Source organism: Chrysemys picta, chromosome 14 (assembly GCF_011386835.1).
Source record: "Chrysemys picta bellii isolate R12L10 chromosome 14, ASM1138683v2, whole genome shotgun sequence".
Lineage (NCBI taxonomy): Eukaryota > Metazoa > Chordata > Testudines > Emydidae > Chrysemys > Chrysemys picta.
In genome coordinates, this window is record NC_088804.1 from 8,500,656 (window position 1) to 8,521,412 (window position 20,757).

At 47.7% G+C, this 20,757-nt stretch overlaps 1 protein-coding gene across 1 annotated transcript in view; it reads right to left on the bottom strand.

Moving 5' to 3' along the window:
• Nucleotides 1–367: 367 nt before the first annotated feature.
• Nucleotides 368–20,757, bottom strand: part of LOC135975575 (cell surface A33 antigen-like) — a 31,129-nt gene continuing 10,739 nt past the window's right edge. The window contains exons 4-6 of the mRNA XM_065566895.1: nucleotides 7,991–8,104; nucleotides 7,475–7,521; nucleotides 368–6,762 (exon numbers count right to left, since the gene is read on the bottom strand). Of these exons, the coding sequence (XP_065422967.1) occupies nucleotides 6,646–6,762; nucleotides 7,475–7,521; nucleotides 7,991–8,104 (278 nt within the window). The 3' untranslated portion in view covers nucleotides 368–6,645. The remainder of the gene's footprint in view (nucleotides 6,763–7,474; nucleotides 7,522–7,990; nucleotides 8,105–20,757) is intronic.

Below are 20,757 nucleotides of genomic sequence, written 5' to 3' on the forward strand. Positions count from 1 at the left end.
CTCACCACCGCACCTCAAGCCTCTGCCCTAGCCCTGAGCCTCCTCCCACACCCCAAACCCTTATTCTCCAGCCCCACCCCCGAACTCCCTCCTGTACCATTAACCCCTCATTCCCAGTCCCACCCCGCAGTCCTCACCTCCACGCCCTGAGCCCCTCCCACACCCCAAACCCCTCATCCCCAGTCCTCACATTTTTACATTATTTTAAAAAATATATATTGGCTTACAAAGCAGGTGTCGGGGGGGAGAGGGGGGGCGGGACTTGATCCCGTTCTGGGCACCACCAAAAATTATACAAACCTGCCACCTCTGGTGCCAACTTGCCCTAGGTATTTTCAAAACAAGGTCCTGGGGGATGGATCCCGCTGAAGTCCCCTATCAGGCCTGTATCCTCATCCTCCTACTCCCAATAGATTACTGCTTGAACGAAGCCTTTAGGGGAAATCACAAACATTTCTTCTTTTTACTTCTTCTACTGTATCAGCTGATCAGAAAATTAACCCAATAGGGTTTTTTTAATGTTTATTTGCATACAGGAAATATTAGCAATTTAGCACTCAAAGCCCTGGCTGGGATGATTTAGGGGATTGGTCCTGCTTTGAGCAGGAGTTTGTTCTAGATACCTCCTGAGGTCCCTTCCAACCCTGATACTCTATGATTCTATATCTTTTATTGGACCAGTTTCTGTTGGTGAGAGACAAAAGCTTTTGAACTACACAGAGCTCTTCTTCAGCACATATCCTGGGGGAACTGTCCCTCGCTCTCTCACCAATCGAAGTTGCTCCAATAAAAGACAATTGACTGGTCCCTTAGAATATGTGCTAACTGCTTCTGCTAAACTATCGGTCTGGTCTTGTATTTCGCTGTGACACTCTCAGTATCTTGCCCAGGCCTGAGGAACAGCTTGGTGCAGCTGGAAAGCTCGTCTCTCTCACCAACAGAAGTTGGTCCAGTAAAAGATACAACCTCGCCCACCTGTCTGTGTACAAGCAGACGGTCGATGCAAAGAGCACCACCTACTGGCACATAAGTTACTCATTTAAGATCAATACTACATACACTTCAATAAGTTGTTGTTCTTCACTGGAAATGAGTGCTGAGTCCAGCTCTGAACAGTCTCTGCTCATTAACATGCTGTGGAATGAGTGTTCTCAGACGTGACTATCTGCCCACACCCTGCTCCTTTTATACCCTGTGAACAGAGGCCATGTGCAGGGGTGCTGGAACGAGCGGTGCTGGGGGCGTGGCAGCACCCCCTGGCTTGAAGTGGTTTCCATCACATATGGGGTTTACAGTTTTGTTCAATGGCTTTCAGCCCCACCCTCACTATATAAATTGTTCCAATGTCACTGGTGACGTATGGGGGGGGGGGGCAAACGAGGTCACATGCCCCCCAGATTAGCTGCTTGGTTTGTACTGAGCATGCTCAGTAACATCTGCTGAAGCTGTTGCCTTCACTCTGCCCCCCACTGTCGGCAGGTCCGGGTCATTTCTGCCTGTGAATGAGGGTGAGGACATGCCAAGGCCTTGCGAGTTCCTGCTGTTCAATGCATGGGACAATGCCCAGTGTTTAACTCTTCTTATCCCCGCTACCCCTCTTGTACGTCAGAGCAAAACCTGATACAGCTCGGTGGAGTCACGGCCTTTGTGAAGAAGGCAGCAGCCGGTGCCCGTGCTTCGGGAGAGCGTCGGGGTGCACAGGGCGGAGAACCCGAAAGGAGGAGAGAGCACAGGTGGCAGGAGAAGGTGTGAAAACTCCTCCCTCTGGTTTCACTTTTGAGCAGTGTCATCCTCTAGGTTAGGGCAGCGGCAGAGGCAAAGAGCAGGTAAAGGTACAGGAAACCAGCTGATGTCTCCTAGCAACCTGTCTAGGACCTGCAACAGAAACCCCCGCAGTGTGGGAGAAGCAGGGATAGCCTGTGAGGGTGGGAGGGGGATCGGGGCTGGGGTGTAGAGGGGTGTATGCTCCGGCTGGGGGAGTGGGTGATGGGGTGGGGCTGGGGATGAAAGATTTGGGTTACACGAGGGTGCTCTGGGCTGGGACTGAGGGGTTCGGAGGGTGGGATGGGGATTGGGGCTGGGGGAAGGGGCTGGAGTGCAGGGGGGGTTGAGGTCTCTGGCTGGGGGTGCAGGCTCTGGTGGAGTTGGAGATGAGGGGATTGGAGTGCAGGAGGGTGCTCCGAGCTAGGATTGAGGGGTTTGGAGGGCAGGCGAGGGATCAGAGGGTTGGGGCAGTGGGGGGGGCTCAGGGGTGAAGGCTCCAGGTGGCGCTTACCTCAAGCAGCTCCATGTCCCACTTCATCTCCTACGCAGAGGTGCAGCCAGGCACCTCGGCTGCTGCCCTGTTCGCAGGCGCTGCCCCCACAGCTCTCAGAAGCAGCAACATGCCCCCCTCTGGCTTCTACGCGGAGACATGGTTCTGCCTAGGCAGCTCTGCACACTGTCCCATCTGCAGGCAGCACCCCAAGAGCTCCCATTGGCCGCAGTTCCTGGCCAATGGGAGCTGTGGGCGTGGGGTGGCGCTTGGGGCAGAGGCAGCCTGCAGAGTCCCCTGGCTGCCCCTACACGTAGGAGCCAGAGAGAGGAGATGCTGCTACTTCCGGGAGCCATGCGGAAAGCCCCCGACCTCGCTCCTCAGCTGGAGCGCCGGAGTGGGGCAAGACCCCAAACCCGCTCCCCAGCAGCAGCTTGAGGGCCGGATTAAAAGTTCTGACAGGCTGGACGCGGATATGCAGCAAGATCTCCACACACTTGCAGCGTGTTCATTTTCATTTGACTCTGTTACTTTTAAAGGTTGGCATATCATAGCTCAGGTGAGACCTTGGAAGGCAAAACATCCTGCCAGACCAGTAGATCCAAGATGATGGTCACGGGCACCTCTGACCGAGAGCCTTTAGAAAGTGTCTTGTTTACAAAATCCTGTTTAAATGTTACAGACCCAGATCCTCATCAGTTCTGACTCCATGGGGGCTCTGACCCAATGTACAGTCAGTGTACAGCCCTAGGCCTTAGCCTGGGGATGGCAAAGGGATATAATGTAGCGAGGTGCCCGGCTCCCTTGCCTTTCACTGAGACTTGTGTCTAAAACTCACACTGGAGCTTCTGGAAACCCTACCTTTTACTCAAATACGCTCAGGGCCGGCTCTAGCTTTTTTGCTGCCCCAAGCAGCAAAAAAAAGCGCTGCCCCCCCAGACCCCCCGCTGAGCACCGGGCCGCGCTGCCCCCCCCAGCCGAGCGCCGCCTCCCCGCCAAGCGCCACCAGAACCCCCCCCAGAGCGCCGCCCCCCTGAGCCGCCCCCCCGCTGAGGGCCGCGTGCCGGAGTCCACCCCCCCCTGCGCCGAGTGCCACCAGAACACCCCTCCCCCGAGTGCCGAGCCCCGCGACGCCCCCCCCGCCGCCAGAGCCCGCCCCCGCCCCCTGCCAAGTGCCGCCGGAACCCCCCTCCAGCGCCGCGCCCGCGCCACGCTGCGCCCCAACCCAAGCGCCGAGCCCCGCGCTGCCGGAGCCCGCCCCCGCCCCCCGCTGCCGGAACCCCCTTCCAGCGCCGCGCCCGTGCCGCACCCTCGCCGAGCCCCGCGCAACCGGAGCCCGCCCCCCCAGCGCCGCAACGCGCCGCCGGAGCGCCACCCCACCTCCGCGGAATTCCGCACTCCCCCCGCCACCCCTTACCAGGTGCCGCCCCAAGCATGTGCTTGGGTGCCTGGTGCCTAGAGCCGGCCCTGAATATGCTCCTTTTAAAATAATGGAATAATTAATTTCATAGTGGAAAGAAGAAAGACCACGAATAAAAGAATTTGTTTTTGGTAATGAGTGGTTTTTATCCACATTGATGAACTGCTGATTTCCTGCCAAACTCTCCCTCTTCAGATAGGCTGATACAGACACTGGTTCCCTTACAAATAAAAAGCCCCTGGCGCCACAAGAATTTAGCCTTTGACTTTACTTCCCCTTTTCACGGTGACTCATAAACTTTCACTTTCCCACAGCAAGCAGCAGCCATTTTCACTGGGGAGGATCTGGCTTTTGCTAATGGCAAAAATAATAATAATGCACTGTCTTGTCAAAAACCAAAGTCGGCTATTGCCAATCTTGTGGTATTTGAGGCATTTTAAGAAGCCCTTAAGTGGAAGTATTTGGTGTGGTAAGACGTTTATGCATGTAGCGCAGCGGTTACCCGCTCCTGCCCTGCGGGGCTAGAGACAGCCCAGGAGAGGGCTGTGGCTGGGGCAAAAAGCCTGGGCTGATTGGGGGAAAGTAGGCTCAGCCGGGGCCATGCCCCAATCAGGCCCAGCTGGCCCCTATAAAAGGCAGTGAGCCAGAGGCCCAGGCAGTCTCCTCTGCCTGTAGAGGGAGAAGGGCCTGGCTGCAAGGTGCCAAGAAGGGAACCTAGATTGGAGCAGCGCTGGGGAAAGGCCTAGGGAGCCGGGGAGCTCCGGCCTAGGAAAGCCCCAGGCTGCAGGCCTGGTAAGGCCCATTAGGTATTGGGTTGCAGGGGGCAGCCCATGGGTAGGCAGAGGCAGCAGGTCCGAACCCCCTTTGCCTATGATGAGTGGCTTACACTGCAGTCCGCTCCAGTGAGCGGGGGGCTAGATGGGGACTGGCAGTAGCTGAACACTGAGGCAAAGTGGGGATAGGGGGTGGGGGTTCCCCTGGGAGGGGGAGACCCTGAGACTGTGAGGGGTTGCTGCCAGAGGGGCAGCACCCCAGGTAAACGGGGCACCGGGATCCTGGGAGGGACATGGGGCCAGCGGTAAGGCGGATCACCGGCCTGCAGAGGGCGCTCTGGATGCTGGGAGAGCTAATTCCCTGAGGACGACCAGCAGGAGGTGCTGCAGGCGGTGAGTCGAGCCCCTTACAATGCAGTATTGTATAGTAATGGCCTAAATCACTAGCAGTAATTCTGCTGCAAGCTGTAGAGTTTAGGGCAACCGCTGTATATTTTGTACACAGCTTAGTCATTCAGTGTGGTGTCTCTCAACCTCCAACTGTCATAAGGGGGGACTAGACAACAGGGGATAGATCACTTGAAATTGCCCTGTACTGTTCATTCCCTCTGAAGCATCTGGCACTGGTCAAAGACAGGATACTGGGCGAGATGAACCATTGATCTGACCCAGCCTGGCCATTCTTATCGATATTGTAAGACACATGTAGAGTCTTGGTGTAAATGGGTGAAAACCTTAATGACTTCAGCCAGGCTTGAATTTGGTCTCCACCCAGCATATGTGGTGTTCGTGGTGGGTATTTAGTCACCCAGTTCTTCTTCTGGAAGGACTGCCTCTGCAGATTTGCCCTGGGTGGATCTGCAGAGGCCATATACCCAATGAACAACAGTTACCACTGAATAACCCATCGTTTCCATTAATGAAACTGATGGTGCTAAAGACCTACCCCACATAAGGGGACCAAACCCAGTCTTGGTGCAATCACAATGCAATTCGATAGCTGTCTTTTCTTTTGGGAGTTCAGGCTTGAAAACTGGTGATGCCATGTATTAGTTAATAATGAATTGATGCAGGTATTAATAATAAGCAGAACATTTTGCAGGTGTTCACATGGTTGCTGTGCTGTTTCTTCTGGTTGTCTCCTTATGGCATCCATGAGTTGTGATCTGCACCAGTTATATCTCATGCATCTGCAGTAGTCATAAAAATCAATGTATTATGGGAAGATTTTCAAAGACACTCCTGTTGATTTTTTTTGAGCATCTCTCCATTTTGGGGAGCCCAACAGACCCTTTGGATTATTTTTTCTGGGGGTTTATCTAAAATTATTATTAATTATTATCTAAAAGCACAATCTACTTACACCACTAGAAATGATGCTTTTTTTTTTTTTAATTACACAGTTCCTTTTTCAATTTACAGTAAAGCCACGCAGACAGAAGGGGACAAATCCATTCCTGGTGTAAGTAGGTACAACTCCATTTCAATCGGTGCAATTGCACACACTTAATCCTGGCCTAAACTTGCCGTAAAAGCTTTAGTTAATATTTAAAATCTGCTGGCGAAGCAATTCACATTGTTGTTGTTTGGCTCTTAAGTGGGTGGAATCCAGGGAAGCTGAATTCACTCCCAACAGAGAAGCCGACTTTGTGCTTAGAAAGATTCAACAATCATGTCAGTGTCATTCATGAACGTATGGGACATTGCTCTTGAGCCTTATCAGCATTATTGTACATCCTCCAGTGTAGGGAGCATGGCTCTTCGGAGGCTTTTCCTTCCTCCTTCAGCACAGTTGGCATCTTCAGTGGAGGACAGCGCTTCCCACAACAAGATGGCAACATTTTCCATACTTGGTGGCTCAAGGGCTTGGCTCTTGATCACTTGTTCAAATACAGAGCTGGTAAATAGCTACTAAAAGTTGCTACAGTCTGATTGCAGCACATAGGCCAAGAGCAGATGGGTTAGCAGAACTCTCCGTTTGCCCACAGAATTGGTCTCTCCAGATCAGAGTTGAGGCCTGTTGGTGGAGCAGGAAACAAGGGAATCTTGCACTGCTACCTGCTCTGTTCATAACTAGAGGACTTTGATCTCCAAGGACATCCTTTTCTAACAGCTAATTCATTGTTTTATGGAGACTTGCATTTAATGGACATGTGAAATGCTGGTTACCCCTCTGTTAATTCCCACTAGCTCTTCCCCTAGTGATGATAAGGGTTGACATTTGCATATATGTTAACGTCTTCCTCTGCTTTTGCATCCCTTTTGTGGAAGTTCAAGTTAAGGTAAGTCACGTCATCAGCTGGTGGAGGAGAAGACTGCAAAGCAAGAGGAAAATGAGTGAAGACTGCTTGTTCCTTTCTCCTTTGCAAGGTCTAAAGTAAATGGTCCTGTGGCACCTTTAAGACTAACAGAAGTATTGGGAGCATAAGCTTTCGTGGGTAAGAACCTCACTTCTTCAGATGCATCTTAAAGGTCTTAAAGGTGCCACAGGACCCTCTGTTGCTTTTTACAGATTCAGACTAACATGGCTACCCCTCTGATACTTAAAGTAAATGGTGATGCCCATATCATACTATCATAATGCTAGACCATCTTCCACTGACACAGGCATTGTAAAAGAGTGTGCTGACTTTTTAGGAAGCTGTATTCTGATTATGAAACATCTCTTCATGGAGCAAATGCTGCATTCTCCAGTATTTTGAGGTTTCCCAGTCCCACTGCCTAGAACCAATGCTGCATTCTCTATTATCGCTAACGATCCTGTGCAATGACTAATTTATGTCTCTTTATCTTTGCTCCAAGGCTAATTCTTGATCCCCTCTAACTTTTAAATGTCGTACCACCCCGATCCTATCCAGGACTAGTGCTGTGTTTTCTGTTACTCTGAAGTTCTTGGAGCTACAGTCTGTAAAAGCAGAACCGATTTCTTTATTACCTTGTATTCCCGGAGTTGATGCTCAACACCCAGTTCCCCTATGCTAGAGAGAAAAATTAAATGAGGCTCTTATGATAAGCTCTCCAACTCACCGTGTCCATCTGATTCATCTCTGCCTCTGACCTGCTTTGAAGTGGTTCTGGAAAAAAAAATGAAGTTGTGGCCAAGCTGGTTATTCTCTGATGACCTTTGGGTCACTTAACTGAAGGAGTTAGTTGTCAGTCTAGTTAGTTCATAGTGGAGCAGTATCTACAGCCCACACGTTCCCACCCGAGCAATTGCCAATAATTGGCGGCTTTGTTGGCAATCCAGCCAAAGGTGGAATAGACGTGGAGACTGAATCCACCGTTCACACCTTGAGGTGCTTCCTCAGGTCAGGGAGGAGACATAGAATAGTCCTATCATTGCCCAGGCGGCATCTGTGCTTAGGTATGAGACTTCACTGACTAGGGCTGCCCGTTCACCACCGCTGCTGTACGTTCACTGGCAAAAATTCCCCAAATTACTCTTTATTCAGCTAAAGGAAGGACACAAAGAAGAATCTATCGGCATCCTATGAGCTCCCCCATGCAGAAATTGCTTACATTTATTGTCCAAGTAAATCTTACCTTTGGAGCACTGTCTCCATCTCCACAAAAGGATACCAAGCACCAGCAAGAAGAGAAGAGTCCCAGCCGCAGCTCCAGGAACAATGTAAGAGCTCATTGGCCTTTGGTCAGGTGCTGTTGAAAGAAACATTAATTAGCTGCTGTCCTACTAGACGGGGCTACAGAAGCAGGGCAAGTTGAGTTATTACACTCCCAGCACCACTAGTTCTAGGGAAAGACAACATAGGTTGGGTCATGCATTACCACCTCTACAGGAGTCCTGCTGGATAGGGGCAGGGGAAGATGCTGTGAGCTAGGTCACTAGAGCACCACCACCACCCGAGCAGTCTTGCGGCAGAACAGCCAAAGGAGAAAAGGCAAACTGGGTCGCTGCTCCACCACTACTTGAAGAATAACCGACACCAACCTGCTGGATTCATTTGTCAGAAGATGGTATTTGCAATGGGCTAATCAGTTAAGCTAAAGTAAGGAGTAGCTTACACCCTCACCCAGAATCAAACTGGAACCAGTGCTGAGGTTCAGCAAGATTTCCCTCATTTTAAAAAATACAGTTATGGTCCAAAACACTGCAGCTTACAATAGTGGTACTGCCATGAGTGGGTTTTTAGGGCTGTCCTCTAGACACTTCTTGTTTCAGTCCAAGACTGAAAGCAGAATCAGCAATATACCGAGAGGCATTTCCATCCCGCTCAAAATTGGGAAATACTGGAAATCTTCTTACGCGAGAGCCTGTCATGGTGAAACTGACTGTTCAATACGGGCGAGAAGAGCTTCTGAACCTAGAGGTGCTTCTCCGAACCTCCGAACCCTTTGTGATTCACCCATCACCGAGTGGCTCTGAGAATTCTGGTGGGCAGCAATGCTGTGCTGTTGTGCGAGGGACATCAGGAAGAGCGGGGGGTTGCAAGTACTTGGATGTCAAAAAAAAAAAAAAAAAAAAAAAAAAAAAGATGGGCAGGATCTGGAAAGACACCAGGAATCACTGACTTCTCACTGCAAATCTCTCCATAGCTTTGCCTTCTCCTTCTGTTTGCCAGCAACTCCTGTCCCATCAATATCATTAGTATTAGCACTAGCTCTTCCTTTCCTAATCCTTATTCTTCCCTAGAAAATACAGTGAAGATCTGAGAGGACAATGCTGCTATTTACCATGGATGGTCACTCTGGTTCCATTTCCACCGCCATTTTTACCAAAGTCACATCTGTAAATGGCTGTTGACTGGGGATGTATTAAAATAAATGTCTCCCCCTCCAGTATTTTGTGGTGTTTTCCCAGCCTGGCCATTTAACATCCCCTGCTTATCAGAGGTTAAAGTGATGCTTTCACTTAGTTCCATTCATAGCTTTATGATGTCCGGCAAGACCAGCAAATCATCCCACCCCCTCCCCCCCAAATGTTCAATCTGGAGAAGTTGCCTCCTGCAATATGGATCCTTATGGGAACCGCATCTGACATAAGAAGCAGCCCCAGGTTTCACCCATCCACAAATCAGACATGAATTCATGTCTAACTACCCTGTTATCTCTCACAAATTCCAGATTCCAGGCACGCAGGCAGGCTTTGACCGTACCAATGGGTGTGCATGCAACATGGGCAAGCATACGTTTAGAGACTAATTTGAGGCCATGTGAAACATTTGGCTGTAAAGGATCTAAAATGGAAACTGTGACAGACCCAGACCAGTGGGGTACAGGAGTCTGGTAGAGGGCAAATATACTGGTCACAGGATGAGTAGTTTTCTGTTCCCTGGGTGACCAGAGAAGGGGCTGCACTAGAGTAATCAGGAACCTACTAGAACCAGTTAAAGCAGGCAAGCTAATTAGGACACCTGGAGCCAATTAAGAAGAAGCTGCTAGAATCAATTAAGGCAGGCTAATCAAGGCACCTGGGTTTTAAAAGGAGCTCACTTCAGTTTGTGGTGCGAGTGTGAGGAGCTGGGAGCAAGAGGCGCAAGGAGCTGAGAGTGAGAGGGTGTGTTGCTGGAGGACTGAGGAGCTCAAGCGTTATTAGACACCAGGAGGAAGGTCCTGTGGTGAGAATAAGGAAGGTGTTTGGAGGAGGCCATGGGGAAGTAGCCCAGGGAGTTGTAGCTGTCATGCAGCTGTTACAGAAGGCACTATAGACAGCTGCAGTCCACAGGGCCCTGGGCTGGAACCCGGAGTAGAGGGTGGGCCCGGGTTCCCCCCAAACCTCCCAATTGACCTGGACTGTGGGTTCTTCCCAAGGGGAAGGTCTCTGGGCTGTTCCCCAACCCACATGGTGATTCTCTGAGGCAAGAAAATCCACCAATCAGCGCAGGACCCACCAAGATAGAGGAGGAACTTTGTCACAAAACATTGTTCCCCCTTAATACCGTCCTGCAGGGCTCTATCTTGCAAGGAGTTTAGTGCTTCTGGGCAGGCATGGAGCACCCTCAGCTCCCATTGAAGGTGGAACTGAAGACACTCAACACCTTCCAGGAGATGTGTGCTCTTGTTCTCACTCGCTCGCCCCCATTTCCCCAAGAAGATCAGGTAGGAAATTCTGACATTTACTCTCGATGGTCACTTGGGTTCCTGTTCCAGTCCCAGAGAGGTTCCTTGCTGTGATCCCCACCTCACACACGTAGGTTCCTGTATTAGATGAATTCGCATTCTTCAAAGTGAGAGAGGCAAACCCATTGTCCAAATGCAGGGTTGTGATCACATCACTCTCATTCACCAGCTCTTTCTTTAGTCCCTCGGTCCCATAGTTATACCGTCGCACATACATGGTGCTGTGGTTATTGTCTGTCTCGAATGTACAAGGTAAGTTCTGAGCCTTCTAAATCACTGACACTGGTTGGGGCTGCTGAGGGTTGTTCTTTGGCTGTAGGCATAGAGACTTCTCAGGTATTCTTAGAGGTCGATCGTGACTCTGAGTCTGAGAGATGGAGGATAATGAACTCAGATTCTTTGGGTCCTGAACTCCCTGTGGGGGGGATATACCCAGACCCTATGGATAGGCTTCTGGATGAGGCTAACGAGAAACGTGGAGTAGAGGTGGCAGATTGGCTTCCTGACCTTAATCCATTTTTGTTGTTTGCTCAGTATAGGATGAGACGTGTCTGTGACGTTATTGACATAAACTGGGACCATATAGATCATTGTTGCAACCAAGGTCCTGTAGTGGCACCCAAATCTTGTATAAAGGGGGTCAAATGGGGTGTCTAGGACAAGGTTATGGTTTACTGGTTATGATTATGCTGTCTATATGTGTGTATCAGTTTTGTAGTTGAAGTTATGAATATTGGCTCTATACTGTCTGTATGGCAAACTTATGCTATGCTTCTGGGTGACATCCCAGACAAGCTGAGATTAGCTCTGCCTAGCCTGCTTGATGGCCCATTAAGGACCATCAGCTATACAATGGACCCATTGAGAGAAGGCAGATACGCCTTGTACCTCAGCAAAGTATGCAGGGACTGGCCCATGTGACTCCAGACTCCATGTTGCTGTAATTTTCCGCAGTAAGAACAAAGAGGTGTTCTTACACCTGGAAAAGACTATATAAGGCTGATGCCTGATCTCCATCTTGTCTTCAATCCTGCTTCTTACCTCTGGAGGAACTTTGCTACAAGCTGAAGCTTTGAACAAAGGACTGAGGACCCATCCCAGCGGGGGATGTATTCCAGAGACTTGATTTGAACCTGCAGTTTATTCCATCGCTGCTGCAAGCCTGAACCAAGAACTTTGCCATTACTGTATGTAATTGATTCCATTTAACCAATTCTAACTCTCATCTCTATCTTTTTCCTTTTATGAATAAACCTTTAGATTTTAGATTCTAAAGGATTGGCAACAGCGTGATTTGTGGGTAAGATCTGATTTATATATTGACCTGGGTCTGGGGCTTGGTCCTTTGGGATCAGGAGAACCTTTTTCTTTTACTGGGGTATTGGTTTTCATAACCATTTGTCCCCATAACGAGTGGTACTGGTGGTAATACTGGGAAACTGGAGTATCTAAGGAGATTGCTTGTGAGACTTGCAGTTAGCCAGTGGGGTGAGACTGAAGTCCTCTTAGTCTGGCTGGTTTGGTTTGCCTTAGAGGTGGAAAAAACCCCAGCCTTGGGCTGTAACTGCCCTATTTGAGCAATTTGTCCTGAGTTGGCACTCTCAGTTGGGTTCCGCCAGAACCGCATTGTCACAGTGGCGTAGTCGTGCTTGGATCCACAGAACCAGGTCAATTAAGCTTTGGGTCAGAACCCCACACTATCCAAATTTGAATTTTGGGATTGAGAGTTTTGTTGGTTAAAGAGCTGCTGCAATGCCTGAGCAAAGAGCATATGAGGGACTTGGGAAAAAAGCCCTGGAAAATTTGTGTTCAGAAAAGAGGATAAGCTTTAGAAAGAAAGCTACAAAGGAAGAATTGAGAAATCTGCTAATAGCCAGTGATCAGGGGGCAAGAGCACAGCCCTTACCTGAGGCTGCAGAAGATGCAGAAAAAATTAGGATGCAAAGGGTGACAAGTAAACTGCAATTTGAGCATGAACAGAAGCTAGCAGATCTTCGATTGCTGGAGAAGCACAAAATAGCAGAGTTAGAAAGAGAGAGAGAGAAAGAAGCTGATCAAAGAAAGAAGGAGGCTGATGAGAGAGAAGAGAGAGCTCGTAAGGGGCGTCTAGAGCTGCTCGCTGCGGAACAGGAGACTCACAGGATGGAACAGGAGACGGCCAGACTTCAGCTCCAAGTAATGGAAGAGCGGAGAAAGTCATCCCCACCTGGTACTCCACTCCCCCCCCGCCATGAGAAAAACTGGGAAAGGATGTGTCCCATTTACAATGATACTGAGGATATAGAGGAGTTTTTGTTTACCTTTGAACGCCTCTGCAATCTGTACCAGATCCCTGAGGGTCAGCGAATGCCTGTCCTGCTAACCAGACTGACTGGAAAAGCCAGGGAGGTGTTTAATGACTTGGGGGAACAAGAAGCATTAAATTATGAGCGGTTTAAGGATTCTGTGTTAAGGCGATTCAAGGTTACTCCTGAATCTTACAGAGTTAAGTTTAGAGAGTTTAAAATGTCTAAGGATTGTACTTTTGTAGAATGTGCTCATAAGCTGATGGGTTTTGTTAAAAAGTGGGTTATGGGAGCCAAGGTTCATGGGAGTTTTGAAAAACTGCTGGATTTAATAACTTTGGAACAGTTCTTAGACATTGTGCCTGACAATGTGAGAGCAGCTGTGTGTGACAGGGACCCTGAGTCAGTCCTACGGGCGGCAGAGATTGCAGATGCCCATACCCAAAACAGGGCTCGAGAAGGGTATAAAACCCCGGGGAAAACTGATCACCATTCTCCCCAGTTCAAGAGGAGGGAAGGATTTAAAAATAAACCTGATTCTTCTAAAGGAGTTCAAGGGGGCCCGGAGGGTAGGAACTCACATCCCCAGCAGGTTACATGCTATCGCTGTGGTATGCTGGGCCACATGAGACCAGACTGCCCGACACTGAAGGGCAGCCCAAAACCAGCAACCCCAAATGCCACGGCCAATGCTAACCCTGTTGTTGTAAACTCACAGGCAAACCACACAGAGCCCAGCATTGGTGCCCTGTGTGCAAATGCTGTTTCTGTTGTCTCTGAAGGATTTGACCTTAAAACTCACATTAAAGCTAAATATGGGGGAAATAATGCAGAGTTTATTAGCAGTGCAGAAGTGAATGGAGTGAGGTGTATGGCATGGAGGGACACCGCAGCAGATATTACTCTGGTTAAAGCAAGTCTTGTCAGGAAGGAAGATTATTTGCCAGGTGAAGAGGTAACTGTTGTAGCCTTATCTAAGTATTTTGTCAGGGTGCCTTTGGCTAAAATCCACCTGAAATGGAAGGGATTGGAGGGCACCATGGTTGTGGGAGTAAAAGACATAATCCCTAAGGATATTATGATTGGAAATGATATTAAAGCTATGGTCAGTCAAGTTAATACAAACCAGGCACAAGAGAGGATTGATCCTAAGGTTGTGCCTATGGAGGGTTTCTCCAAAAGTTTGTCTTTGGAAAGTAGCTGTTTGGCTGTGAATGAAGTTTCTGAATGTCTATCTAATGTCTCAGAAGTAAATCTGGAATTAGATCAAGCGAAGGGAGAGGAGAACAAGGAGATTTTGGATGAGCCTAGGCAGTCTTGTGAGCTGATGGCTTTATCTAGTCAGCAGTTTGGGAAGGCAAGGAGAGTGGAAGATGAGTGTCCCTATACCTTATCTGTTTCCTGTGCGAAGAATAGTGACAGTGAAGGAAATGTGCCTGTGTCTGTCAGGGGTATTGACTTGCCTATGGAGGAAGCTACCCCAGTCTCCAAGCAGTTGTCTGTGAACAGCCCGGTGTGCTGGGACAAGGGAAATGAAATCCCAAACAGTATGTCTAGTAAAGGAAAATGCGTCTCCAACTCTTTTTTTTGTCTGTGGAGCAGACAGAAGGTGCCTTTCGGCCTGTGATGGTTGAGAGTAATTTAGTTGTCTCAGAGTTGGTTCTGGATTCAACTAAAGCCCAGGAAGGGAATGGTCCTAAGTTTGCATCTGCTGGGGAGAATGGCCCCGTAACTAGGTTGCATCCAGTTAGTGGCTTAGCAAAATCCCAGAGACCAAACAATTCTGGTGCTTGTATTTTGCCTGTTGCTCATGTGTGGTTGGAGAAGGGGGTAACAACTCTGTCTGATCAGGGTGATACCCTAGCCAGGGCACAAGGAGAGCAGAAAGGTAATTTGGTTGTGTTACCTACGGACAGTTTAACAACTTGTAGCAAAAAGGGAAAAATTCCTAAGCTTGTGTGTGGCAAAGAGAAGGGAAGTATTTCTAACCTTTTATCTAGGAAGTCTATGGGTTCGCCTGAAAGGGGATTGTGTAGAGATCTGCCTGATGGGCCAAAGGTGATCCTGAATGTAAGTAAGACCCAGACAGAGTCTGTTGTTGCTCAGGAAAGTGTGCCTTTAGAGCAAGCCCTAGGTGAAGAGGGTAAGGGCAGAATTTCTGTGAGGGGTGAATTGCTGCTTAGAAAAGCTCCTGGAGAAAGGAATCCTCATGGTACTCGGTGCAAGCAGTTCCCTGCAATTGAAGGGTGTGAGAGTGATTTAATCAAGGAAGTTTCAGTTCCTAGCAGCCAAAAATTGTCTGTTGTGAAGGGATCCACTAACTTTCCTTGTAAAAGATCCAGTGTGGGTAGCTTTGAGAAGGTCTCAGAGGAAGTAAAAGTTGTTAAGGAATTGAGGCATCCCTATAACCAAGTGGCTGTGTGGGGCCAACTTGTTGGGGAGACAATGGTGTTGGAACAGGAATGTCTCCTTTCTGATTCTTTAAATGAGCAGTTTGTGCTTCAGGGTTTGAGGACAGATTTGGTTACTGATGTGTCAGAGCAGTTTTATGGCTAAATGCTTGAGGATGCGGGGGAGAGGAAGCAAACTCTCACCCGCAGACTCTTTGGATTTGTGTGGTATCTCTTTAAGACAGAGTCCAGCCTTGGAGATGATAGCAGTTACGAATATGAAAACTGGTGGACTGGCTCTGGTCTGGGGTAGTGCAAATTACTTGCCTGGCTGGGAAAGGAAGGACTTGCTAATAGCTGTTAGCAAAGAGGGCCCACCCCATCAGCCAGTGAATTCTGTTAAGCAAGGGAAATCAGGGTTTGATCCTGCAGGACAAGGAGGAAAGAGAAAACTGAATTTTGCAAAGGGAAGCCACAGGTTAACCCTAAAATGCCCAAACTCCAATGGTATTGAGCCAAAGGTGTGGCATGACAAACATGACTGTAGATGGACACTTGCAATGAACTTGTTGTTATTGCTAAATTTTGTAATTAATGTGTTGCTATTGCCACAAACTGTAAAAATATACAATGTGCCTAATATTTTGGAAAATTCCTTGAACATGTTAAAAGGAATACATGAAAACACACGTTATGTTAAAAGGCCTTGTTACACTGGGGTTTCACAGGCAATGCATATAAACAATATGGGAACTTTTCACAGGGGAAAGGACATTCCAGACCTAATGTGCTGTATGAAAAGGAAGACTGAGGCACACTACCATATTGCTTTCATGGCTAAATGCCAAGATTCCTGGACTATGAAGAACATTAATATCTGCATTTATTCGATGTTAATTGGGTTCCAAACATTGGCCCGAGCTTGTATGGATAAAGTAGCAGTTTTCTTTAGCTCTTGGCAAGATCACATGGCACACACAGGAACCATGCTGCCAGAGCAGATCCAATCCACTATTGTTCTAACTAAGTGTTACCTTGAGTTTGTAAAGAGGTTCAATCATGTGGTTGAACATGATTTTGATAAACCATTCCTGTTATACACTGGTATGGCTTCTAACCCAATACTAGCTGTAGTGAGACAGAACCCAGGATGGGGAGCTCTTGGGATGCAGTCAGTGATGTTTGTGTCATCCCTTCCTGCATCAATTTTGCGTTGGGGGTGTGACGTTATTGACATAAACTGGGACCATATAGATCATTGTTGCAACCAAGGTCCTGTAGTGGCACCCAAATCTTGTATAAAGGGGGTCAAATGGGGTGTCTAGGACAAGGTTATGGTTTACTGGTTATGATTATGCTGTCTATATGTGTGTATCAGTTTTGTAGTTGAAGTTATGAATATTGGCTCTATACTGTCTGTATGGCAAACTTATGCTATGCTTCTGGGTGACATCCCAGACAAGCTGAGATTAGCTCTGCCTAGCCTGCTTGATGGCCCATTAAGGACCATCAGCTATACAATGGACCCATTGAGAGAAGGCAGATACGCCTTGTACCTCAGCAAAGTATGCAGGGACTGGCCCATGTGACTCCAGACTCCATGTTGCTGTAATTTTCCGCAGTAAGAACAAAGAGGTGTTCTTACACCTGGAAAAGACTATATAAGGCTGATGCCTGATCTCCATCTTGTCTTCAATCCTGCTTCTTACCTCTGGAGGAACTTTGCTACAAGCTGAAGCTTTGAACAAAGGACTGAGGACCCATCCCAGCGGGGGATGTATTCCAGAGACTTGATTTGAACCTGCAGTTTATTCCATCGCTGCTGCAAGCCTGAACCAAGAACTTTGCCATTACTGTATGTAATTGATTCCATTTAACCAATTCTAACTCTCATCTCTATCTTTTTCCTTTTATGAATAAACCTTTAGATTTTAGATTCTAAAGGATTGGCAATAGCGTGATTTGTGGGTAAGATCTGATTTATATATTGACCTGGGTCTGGGGCTTGGTCCTTTGGGATCAGGAGAACCTTTTTCTTTTACTGGGGTATTGGTTTTCATAACCATTTGTCCCCATAACGAGTGGTACTGGTGGTAATACTGGGAAACTGGAGTATCTAAGGAGATTGCTTGTGAGACTTGCAGTTAGCCAGTGGGGTGAGACTGAAGTCCTCTTAGTCTGGCTGGTTTGGTTTGCCTTAGAGGTGGAAAAAACCCCAGCCTTGGGCTGTAACTGCCCTATTTGAGCAATTTGTCCTGAGTTGGCACTCTCAGTTGGGTTCCGCCAGAACCGCATTGTCACAGTGTCCCTGTCTGAGTTTGATAGATGGAAGCAGTATAGATTGAAAACACTGATGACCAAAGTGCATATCTCTTTGACCAATGGAAATGTTGGGAATTAAAGGATATAGGCGAATGTGGTGGTTTTGTTTGAGGTTTCAGGGTGCTGGTGGGGTTCAGTCCGTCTTTTTCTTGCTTTTTCTGATGAGTACTGGTCTGATGGATACTTTTGTATGCAGCTCTCTGAATGTGAATGGGTGCAGAGACATTTTAAAAAATGTAAGGTACTCAGAAAGAGCCAACCCCAGAAAAAGGGGCACACTTCATTTGTTCAAGAGACTCACACAGAGGCTGGCAATCAAACAAATGTCTTGCTGATTGGAGAGGGGAGATTTTTCTGAGTCATGGTTGCACAAGCACGGGGGTCGCCATTCTGTTTGCGGATAGGGTGAAGCCTGATTCGATGGCTGTGCAGGAAGTTGTTCCAGGCTGTTTGTTGATGGTTTGAACTACTTTAGAGCAATCTCCTCTTTTTCTGATTCATGTCTATTCTCCTACTGTAGGGAAAGACCGGGTGTATTTTTTTCCAGAGCTTGGATGCTCTTTTGACAAATTGTTTGACAAGTGATATTTTAATTTTGGGGGGTGATTTTGATTTTACTCTTAATGAGAGATTAGGTAGGAATCATCTGGAACCACATCCACTGAGTGCTCAGGGATTCTCTGTGGCCTGTTTGGACCGTTTTTCTGTTTTTACTCATCACTTGTCTCATTTGCTGTCTAGTTGTATTGTCCCTACTGGGATTTCAGATCATGGTTTGGTCTTATTTGTGTGGTCTCTTCCTTCTGTGGCAGACCACTGTCCATACTTACATTTTAACACTCGTCTTTTACAAGATGTGCACTTTTAGCAGCCTGGGTTGCCTCAAAGAATGTTTTCCCTCCTTGTGGCAATGGTCAGAGGTGGGTAAAGTTAATATTTAAATGTTTTTGTCAGCAAAACATGCAGCAGACAACCCTGGGCCTTTGCTGGAGTATGGAGGAGTTTGAGTTGGGGATCATAGAACTGGGAAAAGCCTTTCGTGGCAGTAATGATGCTGGGTTGCATGAGAGCTTGAAATATAAAAACCAGCTCTTGTGAGACCTGTTTGATAACAAAAGTTCAGGGTGCACTGGTAAGGAGCCCGATTTCAGGGCCTATCCCAAATGGAAGCACCTACTCAGTTTTTCTTCAGTCTGGAAAAGGAACATGTGGAGCAGAAGATGATTGGCCACACCTCAAGGCGTCAATGGGCAGAGAGCTTTCAGATCCTGTGGGATTAGAAACTTTGCTGTGAATTTTTTCTCAGACCTGTGTGCAGCAGAGCCAGTGAGTCCATATGAGACTTGATGGTTCCTTAAGGCTCTTCCTAGGATTGCAACGTTGGATGTGGACAGACTTGAGCACAACCTGACACTCACATAGTTGACTTCTGTCCTAAATGGCTTTGCTCCAGGGAAGGTCCCTGGTATTGATGGTTTGCTGGTTGAGTTGTATAAGGCCTTTTGGACCCCTCTTGGGCCTGACTTACTCCAGGTGTTTCAGGAGAGCATCAAAGAGAAGATACTGCCACTCAGTTCTCATCGAGTGGCTCTTACCCTGTTGCCTAAGAAGGGGGACCTTGGGGAGGTGGAATAATTATGAACCTGTATGGTCTAAGCAAAGCAGGGACACAAATTTTTCAAAGGCCTTGACAAAAAAATGGAAAACTATGATTGGTTCGGTCATGCACCCTTATTATACCTATTGCATCCACTATTTTTGATAACCTTTTTCTATTGCCGGATGTAATTTCAGCCTAAAATGTATGATTTGCACATTGGGTTGATTTCCCATGATAAAGAGAAGGCTTTTGATCATGTAGATTATGGATATTTGTTTCGTATCCTTTATGCTTTTGGTTTTGGGCCCACGTTAGTCTCCTGCATTCAGGTACAGTAAAACCTCAGAATTATGAACACCTGAGTTATGAACTGACCGTCAACCCCATACCTCCTTTGGAACCAGAAGTACGCAATCAGGCAGCTAATTTGAGGTGGGTCTCATGGATAGCTTGGCTGCCAAACTCAGTTTTCATTCCGTTCACTGGATTCTCAGTTTTTATCAGAGGTGGAATCTGCCCTTCCTAGAGGTGGTATTGCCCATCTGTTAGGTGCCTCCTTGAGCGAGCCGTTCCTGATTATACTAATGTTTCTAAACTCTGCTTATAGGATAGCGAGAGTGTTTCAACAATTCTTTAGCACAGATTTTACCAGTGGAAACCTGAGTACCTCCAGGGATAGTTGGCAACTGAGCAGGAGTTTTGAGGATCACAGTGGCACCTAACAGATGGACTAGGGCCTAAATCCGTTTGTGGATGTAGCCTTTAATCTCTCAGTACGTCTGCCCATTTCTCCCACCTTTTATCTGTTGTCTATTTAGATTGTAAATTCTTAGGCACGGGGGCTCTCACTAGGTACAGCGGAGCTGATTGCAAATTTTATGGCAAAACTTAGATTTGTTTGGAAAAGCCAAGGCACTGAAGCAAAAAGTTTCACCAAATCTATTACCAATTCAACTAAATTTTCACTGTGCTCTGTGTGCCATCCCACTCCCGCTTACCCCCATCCCAGGTTCCCCCTTTCTCCCCTACCCCCATGCCAGGAGTTTTCTGTGCACCCCCATTCCATCCTTACACCCATTCCAGAGTCACCCATTCCCAACCCCAATGACAGGGGATCTATGACTGCCCTTCGACCCTTCCTCCACCATTATTATTTCTCCTCTTTCTGACTGGGAGATAAATCATTCAGGGTGTCAACATGCTACACTCCATTGTGGGGATGAGCAGAGATGAGACAGGAATGTTATTCTACTGGAAAGTGTTAATTAGTGCTATCAATTTTAGGGTGACCAGATCTTTGGACTTTACAGGGACAGTCCTGATTTTCAGGGCTTTGTTTTTATAGAGGCGCCTATTATCTCCCACCCCACCCCATCCCAATTTTTCACATTTGCTATCTGATCACCCTACAGTAACTGGTTCTTTGATCTAGACAGTTACAGAGATGGCTTTGCTGGAAGCTGTTGGTCTGCTAAACGGAGAGCAGGGGCTCCATGTGTCCCCCACTGTTCCCCTTTGGGTTTTCTGATTTCCCCCACTGATGCCTATGATATTTCCTGAAATTTTGGAATTTATTGCATGTCATATGCAAAAGTTATTGCATTACAGACAAAGAGAGAGATGCCATCAACTTGA